The sequence below is a fragment of the Podarcis gaigeae genome (genome assembly GCF_964106915.1).
Source record: "Podarcis gaigeae genome assembly, chromosome: 4".
In the NCBI taxonomy this organism is placed as follows: Eukaryota; Metazoa; Chordata; class Lepidosauria; order Squamata; family Lacertidae; genus Podarcis; species Podarcis gaigeae.
In genome coordinates, this window is record NC_139677.1 from 104709486 (window position 1) to 104734170 (window position 24685).

Consider the following 24685-nt stretch of genomic DNA (forward strand, 5'->3'; position numbering starts at 1 on the left):
CCTCTCTCTCCACTCCTGAATTCCAGGAGGAGCTTCCTTGCCTCCTGCAAAGCCCTTTTCCCTGCAGGCTCTTCCTCTGGTTTCTGGCCAAGGGAGGGAGATGCTCAGAGTCCAGCCAAGAGCCTCACCCCCAAAAGGATATCTGGGCATTGAGGTAGCCGGGGGGGGGCAGCTGCCCCCCTAAATGCATAAAAAATAATAAGAATCTGAGAGAGGGCTGAGCGAGGGAGGACTCGGCTTGGCAAGGGTTAAAGGGAACCGAGCTGCCTTCCTAGAGAGGCCAGGAAGCAAGGGGGGCAGGTTCTCCAGAGCCAATCCCCCTCCCTCCCCAGTCCTTTCCTTGCTTTGGGGTCTCTCCTGCAAGGGCCGAATCGCAGCCCCCGCCTGGGATCTGGTGAGTCTCCTCTCTCTCCCCCCAGAGGGTGCAGGGGGGAGACGGGGGGGGGGTCCCAGGGCTGCAGCAGGGGAGGGTGCCTGGGGGGCCAGATGTGCTCCTGCAGGGGGGGACCCCAATTCAGGGAGGATGAGAGGGTCCTGCCAGGGAGGGGCCAGGTCTGCCACGCTCTCCTTCCTGGAGATCAGAGGATCCCTGACTTCCACGAAATCTTCCTTTTTAAAACAAGGTTTTAAAGTTCCTTTTTAAAGTCCCTGGGACTTTAACTCTGTGTCACATCGCTCAGCCTCATTGTACAACAGAGGTAACATGTGCAAGTGGTTTTCCAAAGCTGGACGAGGAGGTGGACTAGCCCCCCCCAAAAAAAAACAACAACAACGGGGAAAAGTAGGAAAGAGAGGCCAGGAATAAAGAGAGGGATCCCAGCCCAGAGTCTGGCTGCTGCATTGGGGACCAGTTTCCCAGTGTCTCCCAGGGCAGCTCCCCACGGAGGCCACTGCAGCAATCCCCTCGCACCCAGAGCAGGGCATCCCAGGACCACATCCTTTCTGTCCCAAAGGGATTGTTGCTGGCAAAGCAGCCGGAAATGGGTGCTGCTACTCACTGAGCCTCCAGGGATCTTGGCATCAATGACTGTGTGTGTGTTAAGCTGGCTAACAGAATAATAATACTATTAATAATAATAAATTACATACCTAAATTCAAAGGAGATGTCTTTGGCCCTGCCCATACCTGGCCCTCAGAGCAAAGAAAAAGGGACCCCACCCCAGGAGTCTGTCTGGAGAGCGGCAGAGACTCCAAGTGCAAAAAAGGAGACAGAAGCAGGGGAGTGGGGGGAGGGTGGGTGTGGGGGTGAGGAGCAACTCCTGAGGACCCCCGAGTGAGGACCCTCACTAGAGCCAAGCATCCATTTTCCACAAGATACAAATGACTCCCTTGTCAGTCGGTTCTGACTCCATGCATTGACTGGGAGGCAGCAGAAACCAGGGTGATTAATCTCACAGAAATCCCTTCAGTTGCCTCCACATTTTGCATTGCTAGAAGGCTAGAGACTTATTTCTTCTCCTCCTCTTCTTTCTTTTCAAAATGATAGCTCATGGTCTGGGATGCGGTGAAGTCCAGCCCATTTCCCCCCCCCCCCCGTCCTACAGATTCTGTAACAGAACAATGTATTTGCTTTGTAGGATTTGCTGCAGCTTCTCATTTAGACGGGCAGAACTTGGCAGAAGACCACAGGGTTCCTTCCGATCTCTCAGAGGCTTCCTGAGAGCACAGATGGATGAGCGAGACTCGGCTGGCCCTGGAACAGGAAGAGGACATGGTAGCCAAACTGGGAGCAGTGGGGGATTCTGGGGAAACCCAGTGCAGAAGATCCTGGGTGAGGAGGACACCCTCCGCTCAGAGGTGCAGAGCCAGCAGTTGAGGCAGGTCTGCTGCCAGGAGGCCAAAGGACCTCGAGAGGTTTGCAGCCGACTCTACCACTTTTGCCATCAGTGGCTGAAGCCAGAAAGGCACACGAAAGCTGAGATGCTGGACTTGGTGATCTTGGAGCAGTTCCTGGCTGTCCTTCCACTGGAGATGGAGAGCTGGGTGAGGGACTGTGGAGCGGAGACCAGTTCCCAGGCGGTGGCCCTGGCCGAAGGTTTCCTCCTGAGTCAGGCAGAGGAGAGGAAGCAGGTGAGAGAGACTTTCCTCTGGATACTCCCAAGGGGCTCCAAACAGGACAGATAACATCCCATAATGGTCAGCTGATGGCCCATCTATTTTCTGGGAAAGCATCCATGGAATGAGATCTCACACCCTTCAAGTCTTTGTCATTCTCTTTCTAGTATTTCTCCCCATTCTCTGTTTTAAATCCTTGTTTCTTTCTCAGGGAAAGGATCTCTTTGCAGAAATGGACCTGGATTCCTGTGAGGCAGAGAGGCCTCCGTTGGACACCAGAGAGAGGCCACTGGATAAGGAGGAAGGTGGTTTTTCTCCACTGGTCTAATTCTGTTGGTTTTCCAACTCATCTAAGGGTTCTTTTCATCTTGTTTCGGGGGGAGAAAGTTGGGAACAAGGGTCCAGAAGAGGGGAGATGAAACATGAAATGGGCACAAACGTCCAAATACTCTCAGTAGGTAAGTCCTTCTCAAAGGCCCATCTGTACTTAGAGATGCCCTGTTTCACCTGTGAGAGAATCAGGCACTCCTGGCGTCCTGCTTACCTTTTTTCTTTTGCAGGTGACAGAAGGATGCCGGCAAGACCTCCTGATCCGCCTTTTCATGGGGGCAGAAGGGAAGCAGCAGCTGTGGAACCAGATCAGGTCAGGGGAAGCCGCCTTGTGGGGACAGAGGCCGAGGGATGGAGCAATGTCATGGACTGGTTGGGCACAGAGGAATGGTGGGAGGAAGCAGCCGGGGAACCAGGAAGGGAAGATGGCTCAGAGCCGAAGGATTGGAGGTGGAGGAAGCATGAGCGGTCAGAGGGAGAAGCTTGGGAAGAGGAGGTGTCAGAAGCTGGAATGGTAACAAGGCTTAGTGAGCTGGGAGACTCTGTGGCAGAATGCAGTGCAGAATCAGAGGCAGAAGAGGAAGGAGGCGAGTGGGAGAGGAAGGTTGAGAAGCTGAGGTGAGTTAGGAGAAGGAGGAACCACCGGTGGCTCCCTCTCCTTTTGCCAGAAGCCACTCTCCCTGCTTTTCTCTCAGACCCAGGAGACCAAAATAGGCTTATTTTAATTGTAGATTGATCACTGAATGCTAAAATTGTTTTCTAAGCAGTGGACAACTGAGAACAAATAGTGGCCTGGATTCACCTAACCAGCCCCATCGGATGAAAAATGGGGCCTGCCCCCCAATCCTCCCCCTCTCCATGCTCCCATGGACCCCTTGAATTTGGCTTTACAGCATTGGGAGGGAACCTTCGTGGAACAGCTCAAGAGGAGAGGAGTAATTGGATCCTTCCATCAGGCAAACTGGAAGCAACAGAGCATTGTGTAGCAGATCATATTTCTGCTGTTTCAGAGGAGGACATTTCCCTTTTTATTTTAGGGTCCAGTGTGCTTTGAAGATGTCGCTGTTCGTTTCACGGACGAGGAGTGGGCGTTGCTGAATCCTGACCAGAGAGCTCTGCATAAGGACGTCATGGAGGAGAATTGTGGGATTGTGGCCTCTCTTGGTAAGGCTCCCTGTGGGATTGTCATATCTGCCTGGAAATTCAAAAAATACCTCTATGGACCAACCTCAGATATTTTCACAGAGCTCAACAGCGCCCCCTATAACACCCGGGAACCTAACACCCCCACAACAAAGAGTAACTTACAGTTTTTTCTTCCAACAATCTTCCTCAGATTATTCCTTTTTCTACCATGATTGGGCTGGTCTCAACTGCCCAGGCCATCTTAAATGTCAGCTTCAGACTTGTTAGGAAAGATAGTAGCTTCAGGTTTTCTGTTTTTGTTTTTGCTCCTGTCAGTCTTGGGTTGACCAAAGAGATGACTGACATTGGAGATGGAGGGGATGCCATGACTGGGCCAAACAAAATTCATCCCAGAGAAGAAGAGCTAGGCTTATTGAATTTCAGATAGAAGTAGCAGTGGTGATGATGATGATGATGATACAGTGGTACCTCGGTTTACAAACTTAATCTTTTCTGGAAGAGGACTGTTCTTAAATCAAGGTACCACTGTAGTAATAATAATAATTTTTATTTATACCCAGCCCATCTGGCTGCATTCCCCCAGCCACTCTGGGCGGCTTCCAACACACATGTAAAAATGAAACATAAATAATAATAATAATAATCTGATCTCATGTAAAAAGAACATTCACTTTAAAATGAACAACTTATACTATTGGCTGAAATTGTGGAAAGTGAAAAGTGTGAAAAGTGTATTTCTGAGGTTTGATGGCTCATAACACCACTTTTGTGTGGAGTAATCCCATAAAATTATATAGCAATGGAAAGATAATTTAATGAAGAATGTAATGCGATGACTTTTATGAAGGAGTATTTATTAGAACAGCAGTCATAAAGAAAAAACGTGAAACCTTTGGTAACCTTTAGCTTTAATTACGGCCTTACAACGCCTTCCCATGATGTGATGGGATAATGAGCTGCTTGTGCGTAAAAGCTTGATCCCTCTGGGTTTTGGCTGGTCCACCAACCCGAGTCACTAACGGAGCTCCCAAAGCATGACTCCGTCAGTCGCTGGTAGTATCTGACAGTGGGCGTCTACGGAACTTACTCCAACATAAAAGCTGTTTGACGGACATGCGCCTCCTGGACTCTCTGCGTGACAGTTTCCGGCGAAGGGTGGGAGTTCCTAAAGGGGGTCTGGTTAGCTCTTCACTGTTCTCACTGGAAGTATCCCAGAGCCTCTCCTCCGACTCCCCTTCCGGAACTCCTGCTCTCCCCCTACTGGTTCCTTCTTCTGCTGCAGTGTCTCTCCTATTCTCCTGGAGCCTTTCCATCACCTGTTCCACCGATGGCAGTTCCCTGACATCCACCTCCCCCCTAGGGCCCCCTTCACCCCCCGCCTCCTCTCCCACTGGCGGTGAGGGCGGAAAGCCCCTGAAGGAACTCTCCTCGTCGTCCGAGGATTCAAACACTTCTAGCCACGGCTTACTGTCTCTTTCCCCGTCTTCCTCTCCTTCGTCAGAGTCGGTTTCCTCACCCACCCCTGACTCTGGGAACCCTTCAAACTCCTCTTCCTCATCGGTGGTCCCAAAGTGTTCCCTTCTAAATCGTGCCACGGGTTGCGGTTTTTTTGGGAAACGCTGATGAAATGTTTCTATTAAAACCTCGTCATTGACTACCTCTGCTGGTACCCAAGTGTTTTCCGACTCTACTTCCCCCTCCCATTCTACCAGATATTCCACCTGATTCCCCTTCCACCTGGAATCAATGATTCCTGCCACGTTCATGTCACGTTCTCTCTTTTCTATCACGGGCGTTTGGGTGACCTCTCTCTCACGCTCCCCCCACTCACGTACCTCTCGGTACGGCGACAGTAATGACCTGTGAAATACTGGGTGCAATTTCATGTGACTGGGCAGTCTGAGTTTGAATGCTACTGGGTTGACCTGCTGTATGACCTCAAAGGGTCCCAATCTTTTGGGTCTCAGTTTCTTACTCCCTCCCTTGAACGGTAGTCCCTGGGTGGATAGCCACACCCGGTCTCCCACCCTTATAGTTTCACCTTCCCTCCTATTTCTGTCTGCTTGCTTTTTATATTCTTCCTTGGCTTTCTCTAAGTTAAGTTGAAGCTGACGGTGGATCGCTTCCATCTCTTCAAAAAAATGTTCCGCCGCCGGCACGCTCCACCTCTCCCCTCCTTCTCCTGGAAATGCCCGGGGATGACACCCATAATTTGCCAGAAAGGGACTCATCCCTGTGGACACGTTCTCCGCGTTGTTGTAGGCAAATTCTGCCAGAGGTAACTTATCTACCCAATCATTTTCTCTATCTTTTACATAACACCTCAGGTATTGTTGTAAAATCCCGTTTGCCCTTTCCGCTTGCCCATTTGTTTCTGGGTGCCGGGCAGTTGAAAAATTGATTTCCACGTGCAGTAAGCTCATAAGTTTCCTCCAGAACCTGGAAGTAAACTGTTTCCCTCTGTCGCTGACCACCCTCAAGGGGGCACCATGCAACCTGAAAATATGCTCTACGAACAACTTGGCGGTTTCCTCCGCTGTGACCGCATGTGAACAGGCTATAAAATGACACATCTTAGTTAATAGATCTACCACCACCATGACAGCCGTTTTGCCCTTGGATTTTGGCAGGTCCATCATAAAATCTATGGATACTGCCTCCCATGGCCTTTCTGGTGTGGGTAAGGGTTGTAAGAGCCCCGCTGGCGCCACCCTCTCCCCTTTCGCTCGCTGGCACCTGTCGCAACCCCTGACATATTCCTGTACGTCCTCCCTCACCTTGGGCCACCAAAACTCCCTGGTAACCAACCACATGGTTTTGTGCTGTCCAAAATGCCCCGTTGTGGGGCTATCATGCAACTGCTTGAGTACTCTGCCCCTCAGTTCCCCATCGGGTATGTACAGTGCCCCTTTGTAATACAACGCCCCGTTATTTTCTTCAAACCCCCCAGTGTTCTCCTCTGTCCTCCTGAGTTCTCTGAGTTTCTCTTGGGCGTATTCGCCGTTTTCCGTACCCTCTAACAGTTCTCTCTGCCCCACCAATGCCGCCCCACACACCCAGCGGTCTTCAGGGATTACATGCCTTGCCTCAGGCGCGCCCTCCCCCTCTAAGTACTCAGGTTTCCTGGAAAGAGCGTCCGCCCTTACGTTCTCGGAGCCTGGCACGTAACGAATCTCAAAGTGGAATTTGGAGAACTCCTGGGCCCATCTCACTTGTCTCTGGTTTAGCACTCGGGCTGTTCTCCAGTACTCCAGATTTTTGTGGTCAGTCCAGACTTGAACCTTGTGCTGCGCCCCAATCAGCAAGTGCCGCCATCTCCGAAATGCTTCATGAATGGCGAGCAGTTCTCGGTCGTATACTGTGTAGTTCCTCTCGGATTTGTTCAACTTCCGCGAGAAGAATGCACACGGTCTCCATTCACACGTATCTTTTCCCGGCTGGAGAAGCACGGCCCCCACCGCTCGATCTGATGCGTCAGTCTCCACTCTCATTGGTTGTTGTAGATCCACGTGCAAAAGTTGCTCTTCCGACGCAAACGCCTCCTTTAAGCGTTCGAACGGCCGCTGCGCTTCTTCCGTCCAAACAAATTTCTTCTTGCTGCTAAGACAATCCGTGATGGGCGCTGTTAAATGGGCAAAGTTTTTGATGAACTTCCTATAGAAGTTTCCGAAGTTACTTCTCTAACATCTCGCACATGCTGCTCCTCATTCTCTGAGTACACCAGGACGTCATCTAAGAACGCTACGCAGTTCTTGTAGAGCAATGGCCCCAGGACGTGATTCATGAATGATTGAAAACAGGCCGAACCCGCTTGTAATCCGAAAGGCATAACCAAGTACTCAAAAGCCCCCAAGGGGGTGAACATAGTGGTCTTCCACTCATCCCCCTTTCTCACACGTATCAAGTTATATGCCCCCCTAAGGTCCAGCTTGGTAAAAATTTTCCCTTTTCTCACCCGTGTCAGAATGTCATCAATTCTAGGCATAGGGAAAGTCACTGGTTCTGACACAGCATTTAGGGCCCTGAAATCACATACAAGCCTGGGTTTACCCGTGTTTTTTTTGTCCACAAAGAGCACTGGGCTGCCCCCCACGGCTTGTGACTCTCTGATGAAACCTCGCTTGAGGTTCTTGTCAATGAACTCCCTTAACTCCTGCATCTCACTGTCTGACATTGCATACAGCTTGCCCACTGGCAATTGTGCTCCTGGGAGTAAGGTAATTTGACAGTCAAAGGGTCTGTGCGGGGGCAGTTTATCTGCTTCCTTTTCGCTAAAGACGTCAATCAAGTCAGCGTATTGTGGTGGCACCTTCCCCTTGTCCATCACTTCCATCCCTGCTAGAGTGGCCCTGGCCCCTGCCTGAGCCTCTCCCTCCTTGCAGTGTTCTAGGCAATGTGCTGATCCAAAGGAAACCACTCTCTGATGCCAGCCTACTAGCGGATCGTGTAGTGCCAGCCAGCTCATTCCCAAAATAATAGGAGCTCCTCCCACGGTGGCTACGTTAAACGCTATCAGTTCTGTGTGTCTTGCCACCCTCATTATCATTGGTACAGTCTGTTGGCTCACTTCTCCTCCCAACAGTTCCCTCCCATCAATCGTGGTAACCTGCAAAGGCTTACTTAATGGGATAGTCTGTATCTGGTGTTCAGCTGCAAACTCCTTACTCATGAAATTACAGGAGCTGCCTGAATCCAATAGCGCTTTTATCTTCAGTGGGTGTCCGTTTGACAGTTCCAGCAACACCTCTATCACAAGCGCTGGTCTTGGAGGTTCTGGCACATTCACTACTCCCTGGCCTGGCTGCTGTGCCCTGATGTTGGCAGCCAGGCGTTGGCTTTTACTTGCTCCTTGATTTCTCCTTCCTCCTTCCCCCCAACAGTTCCCGCCATCCCTTGCCATTCCTTCATTTGCGGACAGACTCTGGCAAAGTGACCTGGCTGTTGGCAGAGATAACATCTCTTGGCACTCTTTCCCTCCTTCTTCCGCCCTTCACTGGTGTTTGAAACTGCGCGCGCGCGCGTGTGCTGTTCCAAGTTCCATCGGCTCTGCTGGCGGGAAAGACTGCTCCGGAATCTCTGGAATGCGGAAGTCCTTCCAACGTTCCCCCTTTCCTTCCCGCTTTTCCAAAGCTCTTGCCTCTTGGCGCGCTCCTATGGACAGCGCAGATTTAGTCAGCTGGTCCATAGACTCCGCCCTGGGCGCCCGGGAAAGTTCATCTTTCACTGCCGGAGAGAGCCCTTCTTCAAACAGCATTTGAATAGGTTCACTCGCTAGATCCCACCCCAGTCTATGAATCAGCATAGTGAATTCAGTCCAGTACTCACGTACAGATCGGCTCCCCTGTTTACACGCCATCAACTGCCTGCGCACCACCCCCTGCTCAATCTCGCTGGAAAACATCAGGTCCATGGCGCGAAGAAACTTCATCGTGTCCTTTAAGATTTCATTATTGGCTGCCATCAGGGGTCGAACCCAGTCCTTCGCCCCTCCCTCTAGATGGCCAATTACGTACGCCACTCTAGAGTTCTCATCGGGGAAGTCATCAAACAGTAGATTGAGAGCATATTGCATCTCCGTTCTAAAGGCTTGATAGTTCCTGGGATCCCCCCCAAATTTCTGCACCAATCCAGGCACCTTTCTGGCAAGTGGGGTGGTTTGCCCCTTATCCGCATCTTGAGCCCTCCTCTCCTCGAGCCTCGCCGTTTGCAGCGCGAGCTGGACCTCCAACGCCCTGTACCTTTCTTCCAGGCTTGGACCTGCTCCAGCTCCAGCTCCTGCTCCTCCGGTTCCGGCTGGTTCGCTCATGATGCCCTCTGCTTGCACAAGCTGCTTTCAAAGACTGTCAGATTGCTGTGATGGGATAATGAGCTGCTTGTGCATAAAAGCTTGATCCCTCTGGGTTTTGGCTGGTCTACCAACCCGAGTCACTAACGGAGCTCCCAAAGCATGACTCCGTCAGTCGCTGGTAGAATCTGACAGTGGGCGTCTACGGAACTTACTCCAACATAAAAGCTGTTTGACGGACATGCGCCTCCTGGACTCTCTGCGTGACAGTTTCCGGCGAAGGGTGGGAGTTCCTAAAGGGGGTCTGGTTAGCTCTTCACTGTTCTCACTGGAAGTATCCCAGAGCCTCTCCTCCGACTCCCCTTCCGGAACTCCTGCTCTCCCCCTACTGGTTCCTTCTTCTGCTGCAGTGTCTCTCCTATTCTCCTGGAGCCTTTCCACCACCTGTCCTTCCGATGGCAGTTCCCTGACACATGAAGTGAACCAAGTTTTTAGTTCTGCAGCTGTAATAATGTGAAACCAAGACTGAATTATTGCCTCTGTTAATTCGGCTTTTTTGCTGGGTTGCTTCTGACTAACAAGTTTCTTTAGCTGGCTCCAAAGATTTCTGATTGGGTTAAAGTGTGGGCTATATCCAGTCCATTCCAGCAGTGAAATATCATTATCTTGAATGCACCTTTTGCACACAGCAGCAACACGACATAGAGCTGAATCCTGTTGACATAATAAAGAAAAAGAAAAATATATAAATATATATAACAACAACAATCTTTATTACGGTCCAGAGACTCAACAAATCATTACAAATCAATACACAATTCATACAGCCGGGTTAATCAAGCATTTTGTTTAGAATATAGGACTCATTTGTTCTTGCAACCACCGATAAAAACTTTGCCACTGCTAACGTTCTAGTTTTTGTCCGGTCTTCCAGTAGGAACCTGACATAGTGAGCCTCTGATTTTCCTGGGCAGGGTACCAGCAAGGGTAGTATCAGTTCAGCCCAGGCCTGCTAATATTTTGCACAATGCAACAAAAGATGATTTACGGAATCGATGTCTTGAGCACACGAGCAAAGTCTGTTCTGGTAGGGAACTCCTCTCAACCTACCATCCAGCACTGCAGAGGGGAAGACATTTAGTCTGGCTTTGGTGAAAAGCCTTCGGTAGTTAGGTACTGTCAGGTTTTTGATGTAAGATGTTAACTTAAAGACATACCCATATTGAACTCCTGCTGCCAGCATACTACAGACTGTGTGTGATCGAGATGGCAAGTCACTGTGTGCATTGTCCCATAATCTTTGCTTTAAAACCTTTTGGGCGCCTTCATAACCCAGGTAATACAGTTGGGGGGGGGGAGACAGACCAATAGAGGTGGCTTTTTTAGCCATGGTTTTCTGCCATTTGCTGACAAATTCCTCATTGGTCAGATGTTGGTACAGACCCTTCCCTAGATCAAACACTGAAATCCTGAGCCAATGTTTTAAGGCAGACCACCACGCTTTAGTTGAAATTGGGCATTCACCAGCTTCTAACAGAAGTACGGAGTTGGGGACGCAGTTAGGTACCTGCAGCAGAGATCGTATAAGTTTTGCCTGAAAGCCATCTAGCTTTGGCAGGTCCCCATTATGCCAGACATTTGCTGCATACAGGAGTTGGGAAACGGGCTTTGCGTTGAAAACCCTTAAGGCTGCTGGAACATATTTGCCGCCCTTTGTGAAGAAGAATCTATGTATGGCTAGCTTTGTAATCTCCGGCTTTTGAAGGGAGGTTTGCCAATGGTGCTTCCACGATCCTGTATGATGAAATGTGAGCCTTAGGTAATTGAAGTATTTTACCTGTTCAAGGTTATGGCCCTCCAGCACCCATTTAGACTGGGAGAATCTTCTTTCGAAGACTAAAATTTTAGATTTTTCATAATCAATGGATAAACCATTTCCAGAACAGTAATGAGAAAATTTCCTCAGCAGATAATTCAAACCCGGTCTGGAACGTGAGATGATGGCCGCGCCATCAGCATATAACAACAGAGGGGTCCTTCTCATTCCTTTTTTGGGACTGTGTCCATCTGGGTCCATTAAGTTCTCTTCTAGGTCATTTAAGAATAGACAAAACAATGTGGGGGCCAAAATACAACCCTGTCTCACCCCCCCTAGTCATCTTGATGCTGTTCGATAGCTGTCCCTGTCGACCGCATCGGACCTGCAGTTTGGTTCCAGGGCTTTTATGAGAAAGAGAAGTCGTTTGTCCTGCAAAATCAGACTTAATTTGGACCATAGCTGGGATCTGGGGATGGAGTTTAGTTTCATTGTTTAGTGAGGCATTCAGTTTATGTTAACCGAAACCACATCCTGCAGGGACTCAATGAGATTTTCGTAAGCCGTCAGGGAGGAGTCTACTGATAGATTGTTTATTATAATTGATAACTTAATTGCAGTTTGTGAATTCAATCTATTCTCAACTGCAATTGCTCTCTCAGGTGTCCATTTTTTCCTACGCAATGCTGGATAATTTGCTTTATCTATGACCTCATGTTCTATGTGAGTAGTGGAGATGATCAGAGGTAGGTGGCCGCTTTCAGTCCTATTATCTATGGTGAATTTTTTAATTGATTCGAAGGCCTCTCTGTGAGGCAGTGCTGTTCTGGCTCCATTTGTATTTATGAATGTGTACTCGCCTTCTCTGTCCCCGGGGAATGCCCCATTAGCACTGATGAGGTCAAGACTTATTTGTAAAAAAAGCCAGGCAGAATCCGGCATAGTTGATTTGGCAATCTTTCGAATGTCTACGTGGGGGTGGGTTTAGAAAGAGGGCGTTATTTTCCTTTAGATCTCTTAATATTGGGAATTTTATTTCCAGGCTATCATCATTTGAGCCTGTTCTGGCATTCATATCTCCCATTAGGTAAAAAGGCGATCCAGGGTGCCTAATTTGTAGGGAATAAAGGAAACTATGGAATTTACGCCACATGCTCTCTATCTGTGTTTGCACTGTATATGGTGGGATATAAGCTGAAACAAGAATGATACCCTTGGATTCCAGATGCAAAGTGATCCCTAGCGCCAGCTGCTCGAAAACTGAGCACTCAGTAACTTGTGACGCCAATTGAGTGGAAACCAGAGTTACTAGGCCCCCCCTCGGTCGTCCCCTTCCGAGCGGTTTAGAGGCCTTGATTTCATAAGCGTCGTAACTGTCGAGAACTATGTTGTCAGTTGCCCAAGTTTCCTGCAGCATTATTATGTCAAACCCCGTTATATATTCACGAAATGGCTCATCCCCTAGTTCGTTGGCCCAACCCGCTATGTTCCATGAGATGAAGTTAAGGCTGCACGCTCCATAACTGGCTTGGCTTCATTGTGATGGGGAAATTATCAGCTCTCCCACTGGTTCGAAAATGGTGCAACCGTTCTTAGGATATGCACGGTGTTGTTGTTCTCGGGGTTGATTTGTAGCATTTTCCCGATTTCCCGGCATCGATGGTGTTTTCTGAATTGCTGGGACCATCGGGGGATCTTCGTCAAAGAGCATTAAATCTGTCTCTGGCTCTCTATGTGTCCCATTTTCCTTGGGAGGGTCGTCACTTGGCATTGGCTGATCACATTCCAGCTGGAGTAGAGAGTGGTGAAATTCTGGATCTGCCAAAGGCGTAATGGTGTGTCCTATCTTTGAATTATCTAGATTGGGCTGGCGTTCTTTGTGTGTTTGGCCTTTTTGCTTTGATGTTTCCCTCTCCAAGGGAGTGTTGCAGCTGGGTTCACCGCACATATTCCTCTTTGATGGCCCTCCCGAATGAATCATGGCCCTGTGGCGAAAGCCCTTTGGCAGAGGGGGCGTTGATTGCTTGGGGTCGGTCCGGCTATACGACAAGTTTGGCAGTAGTTGTTTTCATTCTGTGTCTTTAAAAACACGCCTTAAAACAATATTATAGTCCTGTAAAATGGCCCTATATTTCAGTAGCATTTTAGGGGTAGCTGAGTCAGAAAATGTCAGCATGAGTCTAGTGTGCTGGGGGTCTGTGCAGAGCAAGTTTATCACGATCAGAGTGTTGCAATGGATATTTAGTAAAAGCTTAAAGTTTCTTTTCACACTGTCAATTGATTTCCAGTAAGGCAGCATACCATTAAAAGGATATATATCCAGAGCTACCTGAGTACTTTGTAGGATCAGGTCCCTACTTTCGCTTTTGTTGTTTTTAGTATTTGTAGTCTCTCGGTTATCAAGTCCAGACCGGTTACACCCCTGTACGCGATGGTCTAGAGGGAGGGCAATGCTGTGGTCGGTCTCTTTAGTACTGAGTGAGCTATTTTTGGCTGCCAGGAGCACCAACTCCGTCAGGAGAGACGTTACCTTTTCTCATTTGATGTTAATTTCCTCCACTGTTCTTGCAGTCAGCAGACAGTGGTCCGCGAGTATTTCTGCATAGAGCGGTGCCCCCTCACATGGTAGTTCATGAGCGCTCATCTCAGCATTCTCCGCTGGGTGATCTTCACCCATTAAAGCATCCCCACCTACCTGGGAATGAGTTCTGTTTGGTGCAGTGAGTTCTGAATTCTGTGCTCTTACAAAATCGTCCATTTTGCTCTGCTTGCTCTTCTGTGGGCTCACTTGTGGAGATGAGGCCGGTCGTTTCTTTTTCCTAGGCATTTCCCAGAGATAGAGCCGCTGCTAATTTATGTTATAAATCAAGGAAGCTCGGCATCTACCCACGATAGGCGTCTAATCTCCACTCCTGCAGAGCCGTTGTGTTCCATTACACAACTCCGATAAAGCACAGTATTCAGCTTCTGTTGAAGATGTGGCTACGATTCCTTGCTTTTTGGACTTCCAACCTATCAAGGAATCCCCAAATTGAAACACCATGCCAGAAATTGATTTTCTCTCAGGCAGGTTGGCCCAGTCGCTGACAATGTAACACTGCAATTTTGTAGACCCTGAAGATGGTAATCTTAAACAATAATCAAGTGTATGCTTTAAATACTGGAAAATATGTTTTAAACCTTTCCAGGCATTTTCTGTGGGATAGCTTACTAGTCTGCTCAGTCTTCCAACTGCATAACTCAAATCTGGTCTGCTCCACAATGAAATGTATAATAAACTTCCAACTATTGAATGGTACATTTCAGGATTTACTGGTTCTGTGCATTCTCCTTCATTCTTGAAAAAGCCTATTTCCATTGGGGTTTTTACTCCCTCTCTGTTTTGCATATTGTTTCTTTCAAGTAATTCCATTATTTTATCTTTTTGATTCGACAAAAAACTTCCATCGTTTGTTCCTTGAATTTCTAGACCTACCGTATTTTTCGCTCTATAACATGCACCCGACCATAACACGCACGTAGTTTCTAGAGGAGGAAAATCCGTAGGCATGCCACCCGTAGGCATTCCCTCCATAACACGCACAGGTATTTCCCCTTATTTTTTAGGAGGAAAAAAAGTGAGTGTTATGGTGCAAAAAATACGGTAGATACTTTTTTTTACTGGCCCCAAATCTCTTACTTTAAATTCCTTTCTTAGTTGTTCTGCAAATTTTTTCACTTGCTTTTGATTTTTTCTAGAATAAAGCAATTCATCAACATAAGATAAACATAATTCTTGTTTATCACCCTTTCCTTTAGTGTACAAGCAATTATCAGCTAAGCTTCTTTTAAAGCCAAGATTTTCAAAGCATTATCACGACACTCGTTCCAATTTTTAGCTGATTGTTTGATCCTGGTGCTTGATTCATAAAAATTTCTTCGTGCAGAGTTGCATTAAGGTAAGTTGTTTCAATATCAAAATGGTTTACCTTAAACCCACGTTGTGCTGCAATAGCTAGCAGTAAACGTACACTTTCACTCCTTGCAGTAGGAGAAAGGTTTCATCAAAACTTTCACCTTTTCTTTGCGTAAAACCTCGTGCTACCAGCCTAGCTTTGTACTTAACACTACCATCTGCTAAATGTTTTATTTTATACACCCATCTACAGTCCACTGCCTTTTTTCCTTCTGGCAATGGCTCAATAGTAAACACATTATGTTTCGCTAAAGATTTCATTTCTGCTCTCATTGCATTTTTCCACCTTACTGTTTCCTGGTGTGGTAACTTTAAAACCTCCTCATAATCACGAGGCTCTTTCTTCACATCAACAGTTTTAACTTCTTGTATAGTAAACCTTTCTGGAGGTACCCCCTTATCGCTTCTTTGTGATCTTCTAACTTGAGCACTCTCCCCCTCTGAACTATCTTCCCCTTCTGATTCATCTTCCTCAGGAGAAATTGGTTCAGCTTTAGGAGATTGTGTACTGGGACCCTCATCCCCTGATTCCTCATCACTATCACTTTCAGAACTCTCTTTAATTTGTGACTTTTCTTCCTCAGATTTCACAAATTTATCTGTATCATCTGAAGACAAAACAACTTCTGAATTTCCATGTAAACGACCCCAACCATCTTGCTCACAAAACTCTGCATGTCTTGATATCACAACTCTGCCATGCCCTCATGCAAAACGATACCCTTTTGACCAACTTTGATAGCCAACAAACCTAGGTTTCTTTGTGAACCCAAGACCAACAACCAAAAGTTTTAACTTGATCCAAAAAAAGTTTTTTTTCCATAAAGCAAAAAATGAGGTGTATTGTTTATGGTAGAATGAAACAATCTGTTCTGTAGGTAATTGGCACAGAGAATTGCTTCCCCCCAAAACTTCCTGGATAAGCCAGAATCACTTAGCAGAGAATCTAGCATTGTTTGCAAAGACCTTATCTTGCGTTCTGCAACTGAATTTTCTTCAGGCGAAAAAGGACACGATTAACAGTGGCTAAAACTAATACCATGTGTCACCATGTGACACCAAAAACACCATGTTTTTTCAACCATACCTGGAGAGCTTCAGACATGAACTTGCCTCCACGGTCACTCTGCAACTGGGTAACTTTGTAGGGAAACTGCCTTTCTATATAGTTGACCCAATTCTTAATCAGTTGACCAGTTTCACTTTTGTGTTTTAACAAGTATACCCAAGTATACCGGCTATAATCATCCACAAGAACCAGAAAAAAACTTTGCTCCTCCTTCAGATTCTGCAAATGGCCCACAAAGGTCTGAGTGTACTAAAGCAAATGGCTTCTTGCTAATTCTATTACTTTCAGGATAAGATCCCTGCTTACTTTTAGACTCCTTGCAAGTATTGCAGTCCAGGAAAACTGAACATTTTTTCTTTTTAATTCCCTTACTTAATTCTGGCATTTTTGCAATACTGCGGAAATTGGCATGCCCCAAATGACGAGGCCACAGATGCTGGCACTCATCATGCAAGGCTCTATTACAGTCTTTAACACATGCCCCAGACTCACTTATTAGCTGGGCTTTCAAAACAAATAAACCATTTTTTAGTATAACCACTTTTCCAGCTTTCTCTATTTTACATCCTGACCCCGAGAAGGTTACCATAAACCCCTGCTTAACAAGACTTGTAACTGAAAGCAAATTAATTTCTAAACTTGGTACACATAAAACATTGGTAAATTTGGTACTTAAACAGTTAATATTCATACTACCCTTTCCAGCTGACTCATGCACTGTTCCGTCAGCTAGTACTACATTTACAGATTTACAAGGTTGCTTTTCTACAAGGGCTTGTGCAGACTTAACAAAAATGTTTCTCACTGCTGAGTCTAAAATCCAGTCCTGTCCAACGTTGTGACTGGTGCCTCGAACTGCTGCAGAAACATACTAGACTCGACTCTTCCTGTCTCCTCACTTCCCAGCAAATGCAGGCCGCCCTTTTCTTGTGTTTTCTCCCCCAGACACACTACACTGTAGGCTAAATGCTTGCTTGACCCACAACAATAGCATTTTCTGACTGTGAAAGCTGCTTCCTCTCTGTGGTCTACAACCTCTTTATGTTGCCGCCCCTCATCAGTTGCATATCTTTTACTGGACTGCCTCCCATTTCCGGAGTTACGGTGAGGGATTGTCACCTTCCTCTCATGGCGTCTTTCCTCCTCATCAAGCAAACGCCCAGTTAAGAAATGCATCGTTAAATGGCTTTCTGGAATTGCCTCCAGCGTCATCACTAAATTATCCCATGACTCAGAAAGTGAAGACAGCACAATATAAACCTTTCTCCGCTCAGAAAAATGTTCCCCAAGTTCATTTAACTGTGAAAATAAATCATGCATTCTTTGAAGGTGTTTTGAAACACATTCACCCTCACTTAGTCTGGCTCGGTACAGAGCTCTCAGAGTAATTTTGCTGCCAGCAGTGTCTCTAATGTGTATTGCTTTCAGTGCTTTCTTTCTTTAAAAATGCCTACATCTGTAAACTCCATGACATATAATTGGACTCTCCCAGTTTCTCTACTGGAAAATATGAAGCTCCCCCTTGAGCTCCAGCTCCAAGTCCAAGTCCAGTCATGGCTCCACCCAGCTTTCAGCTTTCCACTCAGTCTTTACTCACACGTGGCTTGAAGAATTGTTCGGCTCCTGGTCTCAAACAGACACTCTCTGCTGGTGCCTCCACACAGCCAGCTGCTTGAGAAACGCTGAGTTGCTTCTAGTCTCTGGGTTATTTTCATGTTCTGTCTCTGCCCACTCGGGACTGGGCCCATAACCTGTTATAGGGGGATTTTCCACTGGTGGCAGATGACAGAAACGGTGACACCACAAGACCGGTGTAAAACCAAATTAAATAAGAGTTTTATTATAAAACAACAAACAGCAAAGCTTGTGGGTGTTTTTCCTGCAGGCAGGTTCAAACTGCAGCTTTTCTCCTTTTTTTATAATAATATTTATTAAAGATTTTTTCAGTTACAAAAAAGAAAAAAACGACAAAAAGAGGACAAAACGAAAATAAAAAAGAAAAAGAAAAAAATACATCCATCATTCTCAAATTTTTAACTTTCATTACCTTCTTTCCTTGACCTCCTCCTCCTCCCCTTTCTTGTATCCTAGTTAATAATTATCACAGCAAATACTTTCCATAGTTCATAATATTTTGTCCTTACATTGTCTTAATCTGTTTTCATCTTGTCATATAGCAGACCTTGGAACTTAAAACTTAAATCTTATTTTAACCATCTTCTCATAACCATATCATTAACCTAATTTTTAAAACATTTTTACTAGAACCAAGTAGTTCCATTTCAACATTTTTCTAACATTCAACAATTATTTAAAAACAGTGCTAATGATAAAAGGAAAAAAAGTAAAACAATCCAATCTTCATCCAGTGTCCCTTCCTCCTGGTCCCGGATTTTGTCAGTCCTTTTCCCCCCTTAATCTAGCGCAATAACCTGGTATCCTTATATCCGAGGCCCTCAAGTCCCCTCCATGTCCCTTCCGCAACTCTTCTTCATTTTTTCCTTTCACTCGTGGGAAATCCAGCTTAGTAATGTTTTTGACCCTTTTCAGCAGATCTGCCCCATTTCCATAGTCCAGACTAAACACCATGTGGTATTTCAACACCTGTTTCAAATTCCCTCCAAAATTAAGAGCCCCCACAACTCCAAACATCTGACGGCCCATTACCAGACTCAGAAAGTCCAAACATCCCTGCATGGGAGGGTCAGTCCAACCCCCCATTTCCAAACCAAACCAAACTTTTTTCTTTCCAAATCTGGTTTTCTCCAAATTCATTTGTCAAATCCAAAGGCTCATGATCCTGCAGAGCCGCAACTCCCTCCATTTCTGGCACCCAGGATTCAGCAGTATCCTCTTCTCTCGTCTGTGCTGTCAAAGCACACTCCTGTTTTAGATCCTGGGTAGGCTCCAAGTAGTTTCCTACTGCCTGTTCAAAATTTCTGGCCACATTAGTCATCAAGTCCGTCTTCTGGCTTAGCTGATCCAATAGGGCATTTATTTTACAGAAAGCACCCAACAGAGCTTCTGAAAACATTGTCCTACAAGGTCACCAATCCTTTCCCACGATTGTAATCTGTAACAGCTGCCAGCTCCTTAAGTTGGTTACAATTTCACAGTCTCCCTCTAGGGGGAAAACTTCTGTTTATTCTTTCTCTTAAGAACAATAGCAACAAAGTTTCTTTTTCAAAAAATTCAGTCAATATTTGTTCCTTTGAAATGTGTAAGGAAACAATAGAGTCACTATGTTACTCTTCTTTTAGCTGTCTGTCAAAAACATTTGTCTCTGGTCAATGATCTTCAAACGTCAGTCCTGACACTCCGCTCCAGGATCAGGACGGTGGAAAGTTACTTTACTTTAAACTCACTTCTGCAGGTTTAAACAGTCCAAAAAAGAAAATCCCCCTTCTTCTCCTGCTACCGAAGGGGGCTCCACGATTTTAAATGATGAAGACCAGTCCTTTAAAAGTAATTTTCTAAGCTCTAGTTTACGTTGTCTTTGCTTTGTTCTGACTACAAAGAAACGGAAGGCTGACTTCCTGTTTAGACCTTCCCGTTTCAGTACCAAATTGAATTAAAATTTTGAGTCCAATTCCTCTCTACTGGCCAATCCTTACTTAATGTCCAATTGTTCAAGTTTCAAGTACTCACGGGTGATTCTTTAGATGCCAAATTGTCCCAAGATAAAGGCAGCGCTCTCCGGCAACGGCTATGCGGCTTCGCTCCATGAAAAAAGCAGTAGACTCACAGCACCGCGCCACTTCCCCCTCTTCGCTTCGGAGCCTGTTAATGGATTCCTTTGCGGGTTGGGGGGACGCTAAAGGTGCCCGCCGAGTCCCATGGTCACAGGCTTCATCTGCCTGTGATTTTTTAGAGGGTCCCCGCTTCGCCGCAGCGGATATGACCCGTTTCGTGCGGAGCTGGTCCCTCCAGTTCAGAGGGAATCCACCATTGCCGATGGCGCCACCCCGGAAGTCCTCCAAACTGCAGCTTTTCTCCTTTTGTAGTCATGGCCAGCTGTACCCAATTTACCCAGAGCTTACAGAAACTGTTCTTAAAGGTACAAACATCTTTACTGTTTCTATGTAGAATGTTTCTTTCCCAACATTTCCTGCCTTTACCAGTCTGATTTTGTAGTGACTGAGTCTCCTTATACCTCTTCAAAAATATAGAAAGGCCAGCTTTGGTTTAGTTATTCCCAATCTTTCATCTAATTTCTTCATAACTGTAGCCTTGTTAACCTAATAGTGCAAATTTACATCACATTCTGGGTGACAAGTCAACTCTTTGTGCCATTTTAAAAATTTGATTATGTTTTTCAACCTCACTAAATGACCAACTTGATAGCAATCACATAAGTTACTGACAAAAGTCAACCTAAGCAAGTTGTGCTTCCTTTTCCTGGTTATTTGGCTATATGGTTTGATAGAATATGGGTAATTGAAAAAACTTCGTTGGATTGCATTCTTGATTGCATTCTTGATCAAATTATCTTTCCATTGATATATAAATTTAGAATATTACTCCAAAAGAACAACACTTTTTTCCAAGTCTTCCACAATTTTGACCACTACTTTAAATCAAACAAAGCAACATTCAACAATGCATCAGAATCTCATAATAAATATGTTGGTTAATGACCAACAACACAGGTAATGAACACACACCCAACTCCCTTGAGTTCTTCTCCATTTGTTCCTAAGGCTCTAATCCCTTTTTGTCTCCATTGCAGATTGTGATGAATCAGAAATTGAGAACAAAGGTGACCACGATAAAATCCCCAGGGAGGAGAAGCCACGTAAAAAATTGGAGTGTGGAGAAAGCTGCAGTCAAAACTCCCATTCCACTTCGCATCAACAAAATATCATTGGAAAGAAAGTCTATCAGTGCATGGAATGTGGAAAGAGCTTCAGGAACAGCTCCAATCTCACCTCCCATCAAAGAATTCATACAGGGGAGAAACCCTATCAGTGTGTGGAATGTGGAAAGAGCTTCCGTCAGAGCTCCGATCTCACTTACCATCACAGAATTCATACAGGGGAGAAACCCAATCAGTGTGTGGAATGTGGAAAGAGCTTCAGTCAGAGCTCCCATCTCACTTCCCATCAAAGAATTCATACAGGGGAGAAACCCTATCAGTGTGTGGAATGTAGAAAGAGCTTCACTGAAAGCTCCAACCTCACTTCCCATAAAAGAATTCATACAGCGGAGAAACCCTATCAGTGTATGGAATGTGGAAAGAGCTTCAGTCAGAGCTCCAATCTCACTTCCCATCAAAAAATTCATACAGGGGAGAAACCCTATCAGTGTGTGGAATGTGGAAAGAGCTTCACTCACAGCCACAGACTCACTTCCCATCAAAGAATTCATACAGGGGAGAAACCCTATCAGTGTGTGGAATGTGGAAAGAGCTTCCGTCAGAGCTCCGATCTCACTTACCATCACAGAATTCATACAGGGGAGAAACCCTATCAGTGTGTGGAATGTGGAAAGAGCTTCAGTCAGAGCTCCCATCTCACTTCCCATCACAGAATTCATACAGGGGAGAAACCCTATCAGTGTGTGGAATGTGGAAAGAGCTTCAGGAAAAGCTCCTCTCTCACTTCCCATCTCAGAATTCATACAGGGGAGACACCCTATCAGTGTGTGGAATGTGGTAAGAGCTTCAGGAAAAGCTCCTCTCTCACTTCCCATCACACAATTCATACAGGGGAAAAACCCTATCAGTGTATGGAATGTGGTAAGAGCTTCAGGAAAAGCTCCTCTCTCACTTCCCATCACACAATTCATACAGGAGAGAAACTGTATCAGTGCATGGAATGTGGAAAGTGCTTCAGTCACAGCTCCCATCTCACTTCCCACCAAAGAATTCATACAGGTGAGAAACCCTATCAGTGCATGGAATGTGGAAAGTGCTTCAGTCAGAGCTCCCATATCACTTCCCACCAAAGAATTCATACAGGTGAGAAACCCTATCAGTGTGTGGATTGTGGAAAGAGCTTCACTGATAGCTCCAATTTCACTTCCCATCAAAGAATTCATACAGGGGAGAAACCCTATCAGTGTGTGGAATGTGGAAAGAGTTTCAGTCAGAGATCCTCTCTCACTTCCCATCAAAGAATCCATACAAAGGTCAGAAAAACCATTATATAGCTTTAGGTGCCAGGCAAATCCACACCTTTTTAACCAGGCCTATTTCTTATTGACATCTAATACTGTTTTAACATGTGGTGTTTTGTGTTTTTATGTTGTGTTTTTATGTTCTAAGCATTCTGAGACGTGTGGGTGTATGAATACAACCACTCTTAAATTCCTAGGGGTCTTTGCCCCCCCTAAAATATTTGAGGAGGCCACCCCCCAGGTTTTCTTTGTGTATTTTTCAAATGCAACCTTTTATTCTTCCACTACTTGGCATACAATTTCACTATCAATTTGCCCTTTTAAGAAATTTTAAAAAACCGCACAAAGGTCATGAGAAAAACAAAATACAAGAAGATACAAACATGGACAGGTCCCATCTTTGCGGGGAAAATGGAAAAGCTGCTTTGCAGCAGGCTTTCCCAAACTTGGGTCCCCAACAGCTCCCGGACTACAGTTTCCATCATCCCTCCCCATTGGTTCTGCTAGCAAGGGATGATGGGAGTTGTAGTCCAAAAACAGCTGGAGACCCAAGTTTGCTTTAAAGGGAAAGTAGGCTGGCCTTGTGATACCCTCTGCTGGCCAAAAGCACTGCCCCAGAATCTGAACCACCCCCAGTACTCCTAATTGGAATTAATAGAGCGCAAAACTGAAGTCTGATCGGCACTTCAACCTCTAGTCAGCTTCTAGGTGCTTTCTGCACCACCTAGAGTACCCACAGAATTGTGGCTTCTACTGGCAACCCACACAGGAGAACAAATGAAAGACAAACACAATGAGCAAGAAAAAACCTGGAAAGGGCCATACCAAATGGACATCCGGTGTGAAGAGGTCACTTTCCCCACTGCTGAACAATGCCACAGGTAGAGGTGATGAAATGCTAAAAGTGTTCTCCGGGGCAAGGGGAGCTGCTGAGAAATTGAACTATAGGCGCAAAATATTACTTTTTTAAAAAGTCGCTGCCATTATAGGCATTGCCATTCAAATGGTGTGCATGCATCCTGTGATTGATATTGCAAGGCGGGACTTACCTGGCCCTCCACCAATATTTTATTCAAGTTGGCAACACTGGGTCGGGTGGTTTACAGATTAAATAAATACATAGATTACCTACCTTTGCAAATATTCCAGCTTGTCTATATCCTCATTTATTCTTCTTTAAAATGTATTTGCCCTTCATCTGCAGATTTTACATTATAAGCATACAGGATGAAAGCATGGCTTTCTCAAAAACAAGACAAGCCAGAGTTTTTTGGATGGAGTTACAAACTTTGTTGATCAGGGGCCTGCTGTGGAAATAGTGCATCTCTATTTCAGTAAGGCTTTGGACAGAGTCCTCTGTGATATTTATGTGAGGAAGCTGGTAAAATGAGACTGAATGAGGTAACTCCTAGGTGGATTTGACTGACCAAACCCAAAGAGGACTCCTTCATGGTTCCTCCTCATCCTGGGGAAAAGTGACCAGAGGGGAACTGCAGGGTTCTGTCCTGGGCCCGTTGTTGTTCAACGTCTTGATAAGTGACTTGGATGAAGGAACTGAGGGGATGCTCCTCACATTTGCACACGACACGAAACGGATCATAATGGCATCCTCTCTCTTCCTCAGCAACAGACAGGGAGACAAAGAACAGTGCAAAAGCACAGCAGAGCAGAAGAGATAAGACTGACTTCTGTTCTTACACTTTCCAAGCCTAGGAAAGTAAACAGGGGCATGTGACATACTAGCCACATATCCAGCAACGGGAGGAGTGAATTGCTAACTCACCACACATGATTGCAGGTGATATAAGGGGAAAAAACCTCCTCCTTTTTCCTTATGGGGTACCCAAGGGCCCATAAAGAGTCTTTTTGTAGGTTCTCTATTGGTAGGAGAAAATAACAGAGACCAACCAGAGAATATTGAGAAGCAAAGCAGTCAGTAAGCCTCTTCTTTATTAACTGTTGTAAGAGGGTGCTCCCCCTCATGCAGGAGAGAGGAGGGGGACCCCGAGCCATGCATGCAAGCCCTTAATAGAGACTTTTTAAATTGCCTGCCCTGGAGTCTAAGACCACCGCCAGAAACATCATACATACATCACAGAAAAGGCAGTAAACAACAGAAATCTGGGTGCATTGTTTTACCTTGAGAAATATTTGAGGTGACTGAAAGAGTGAAATATGGCTTTAGGACTTTTCCTGTGGGTTTTGGACATGTGGTTTATGTATCTATATATGTGTTTGCTTGGTACATTTAGATTTATATTAACTAAAAAATGTAATAACAGTTCCCACCTTTGGGGCTATATTTTTTTTCTAAAAAATTGTTGCCCCACAAATAATAACTTGGTATGTTGCAAATGGATGCCTTCGTGTAAATCTTAAGAGACTTGCATGTCAGGCCTTAAAGCTGTTTG

The 24685-nt window shown here is 45.7% G+C and overlaps 1 protein-coding gene across 1 annotated transcript in view; it reads left to right on the forward strand.

Moving 5' to 3' along the window:
- The first annotated feature begins 309 nt into the window (after window positions 1-309).
- LOC310843279 (uncharacterized protein) overlaps window positions 310-24685 on the forward strand; it is a 41447-nt gene continuing 17071 nt past the window's right edge. Inside the window, exons 1-2 of the mRNA XM_083736345.1 lie at window positions 310-394; window positions 1579-2071. Of these exons, the coding sequence (XP_083592471.1) occupies window positions 1670-2071 (402 nt within the window). The 5' untranslated portion in view covers window positions 310-394; window positions 1579-1669. The remainder of the gene's footprint in view (window positions 395-1578; window positions 2072-24685) is intronic.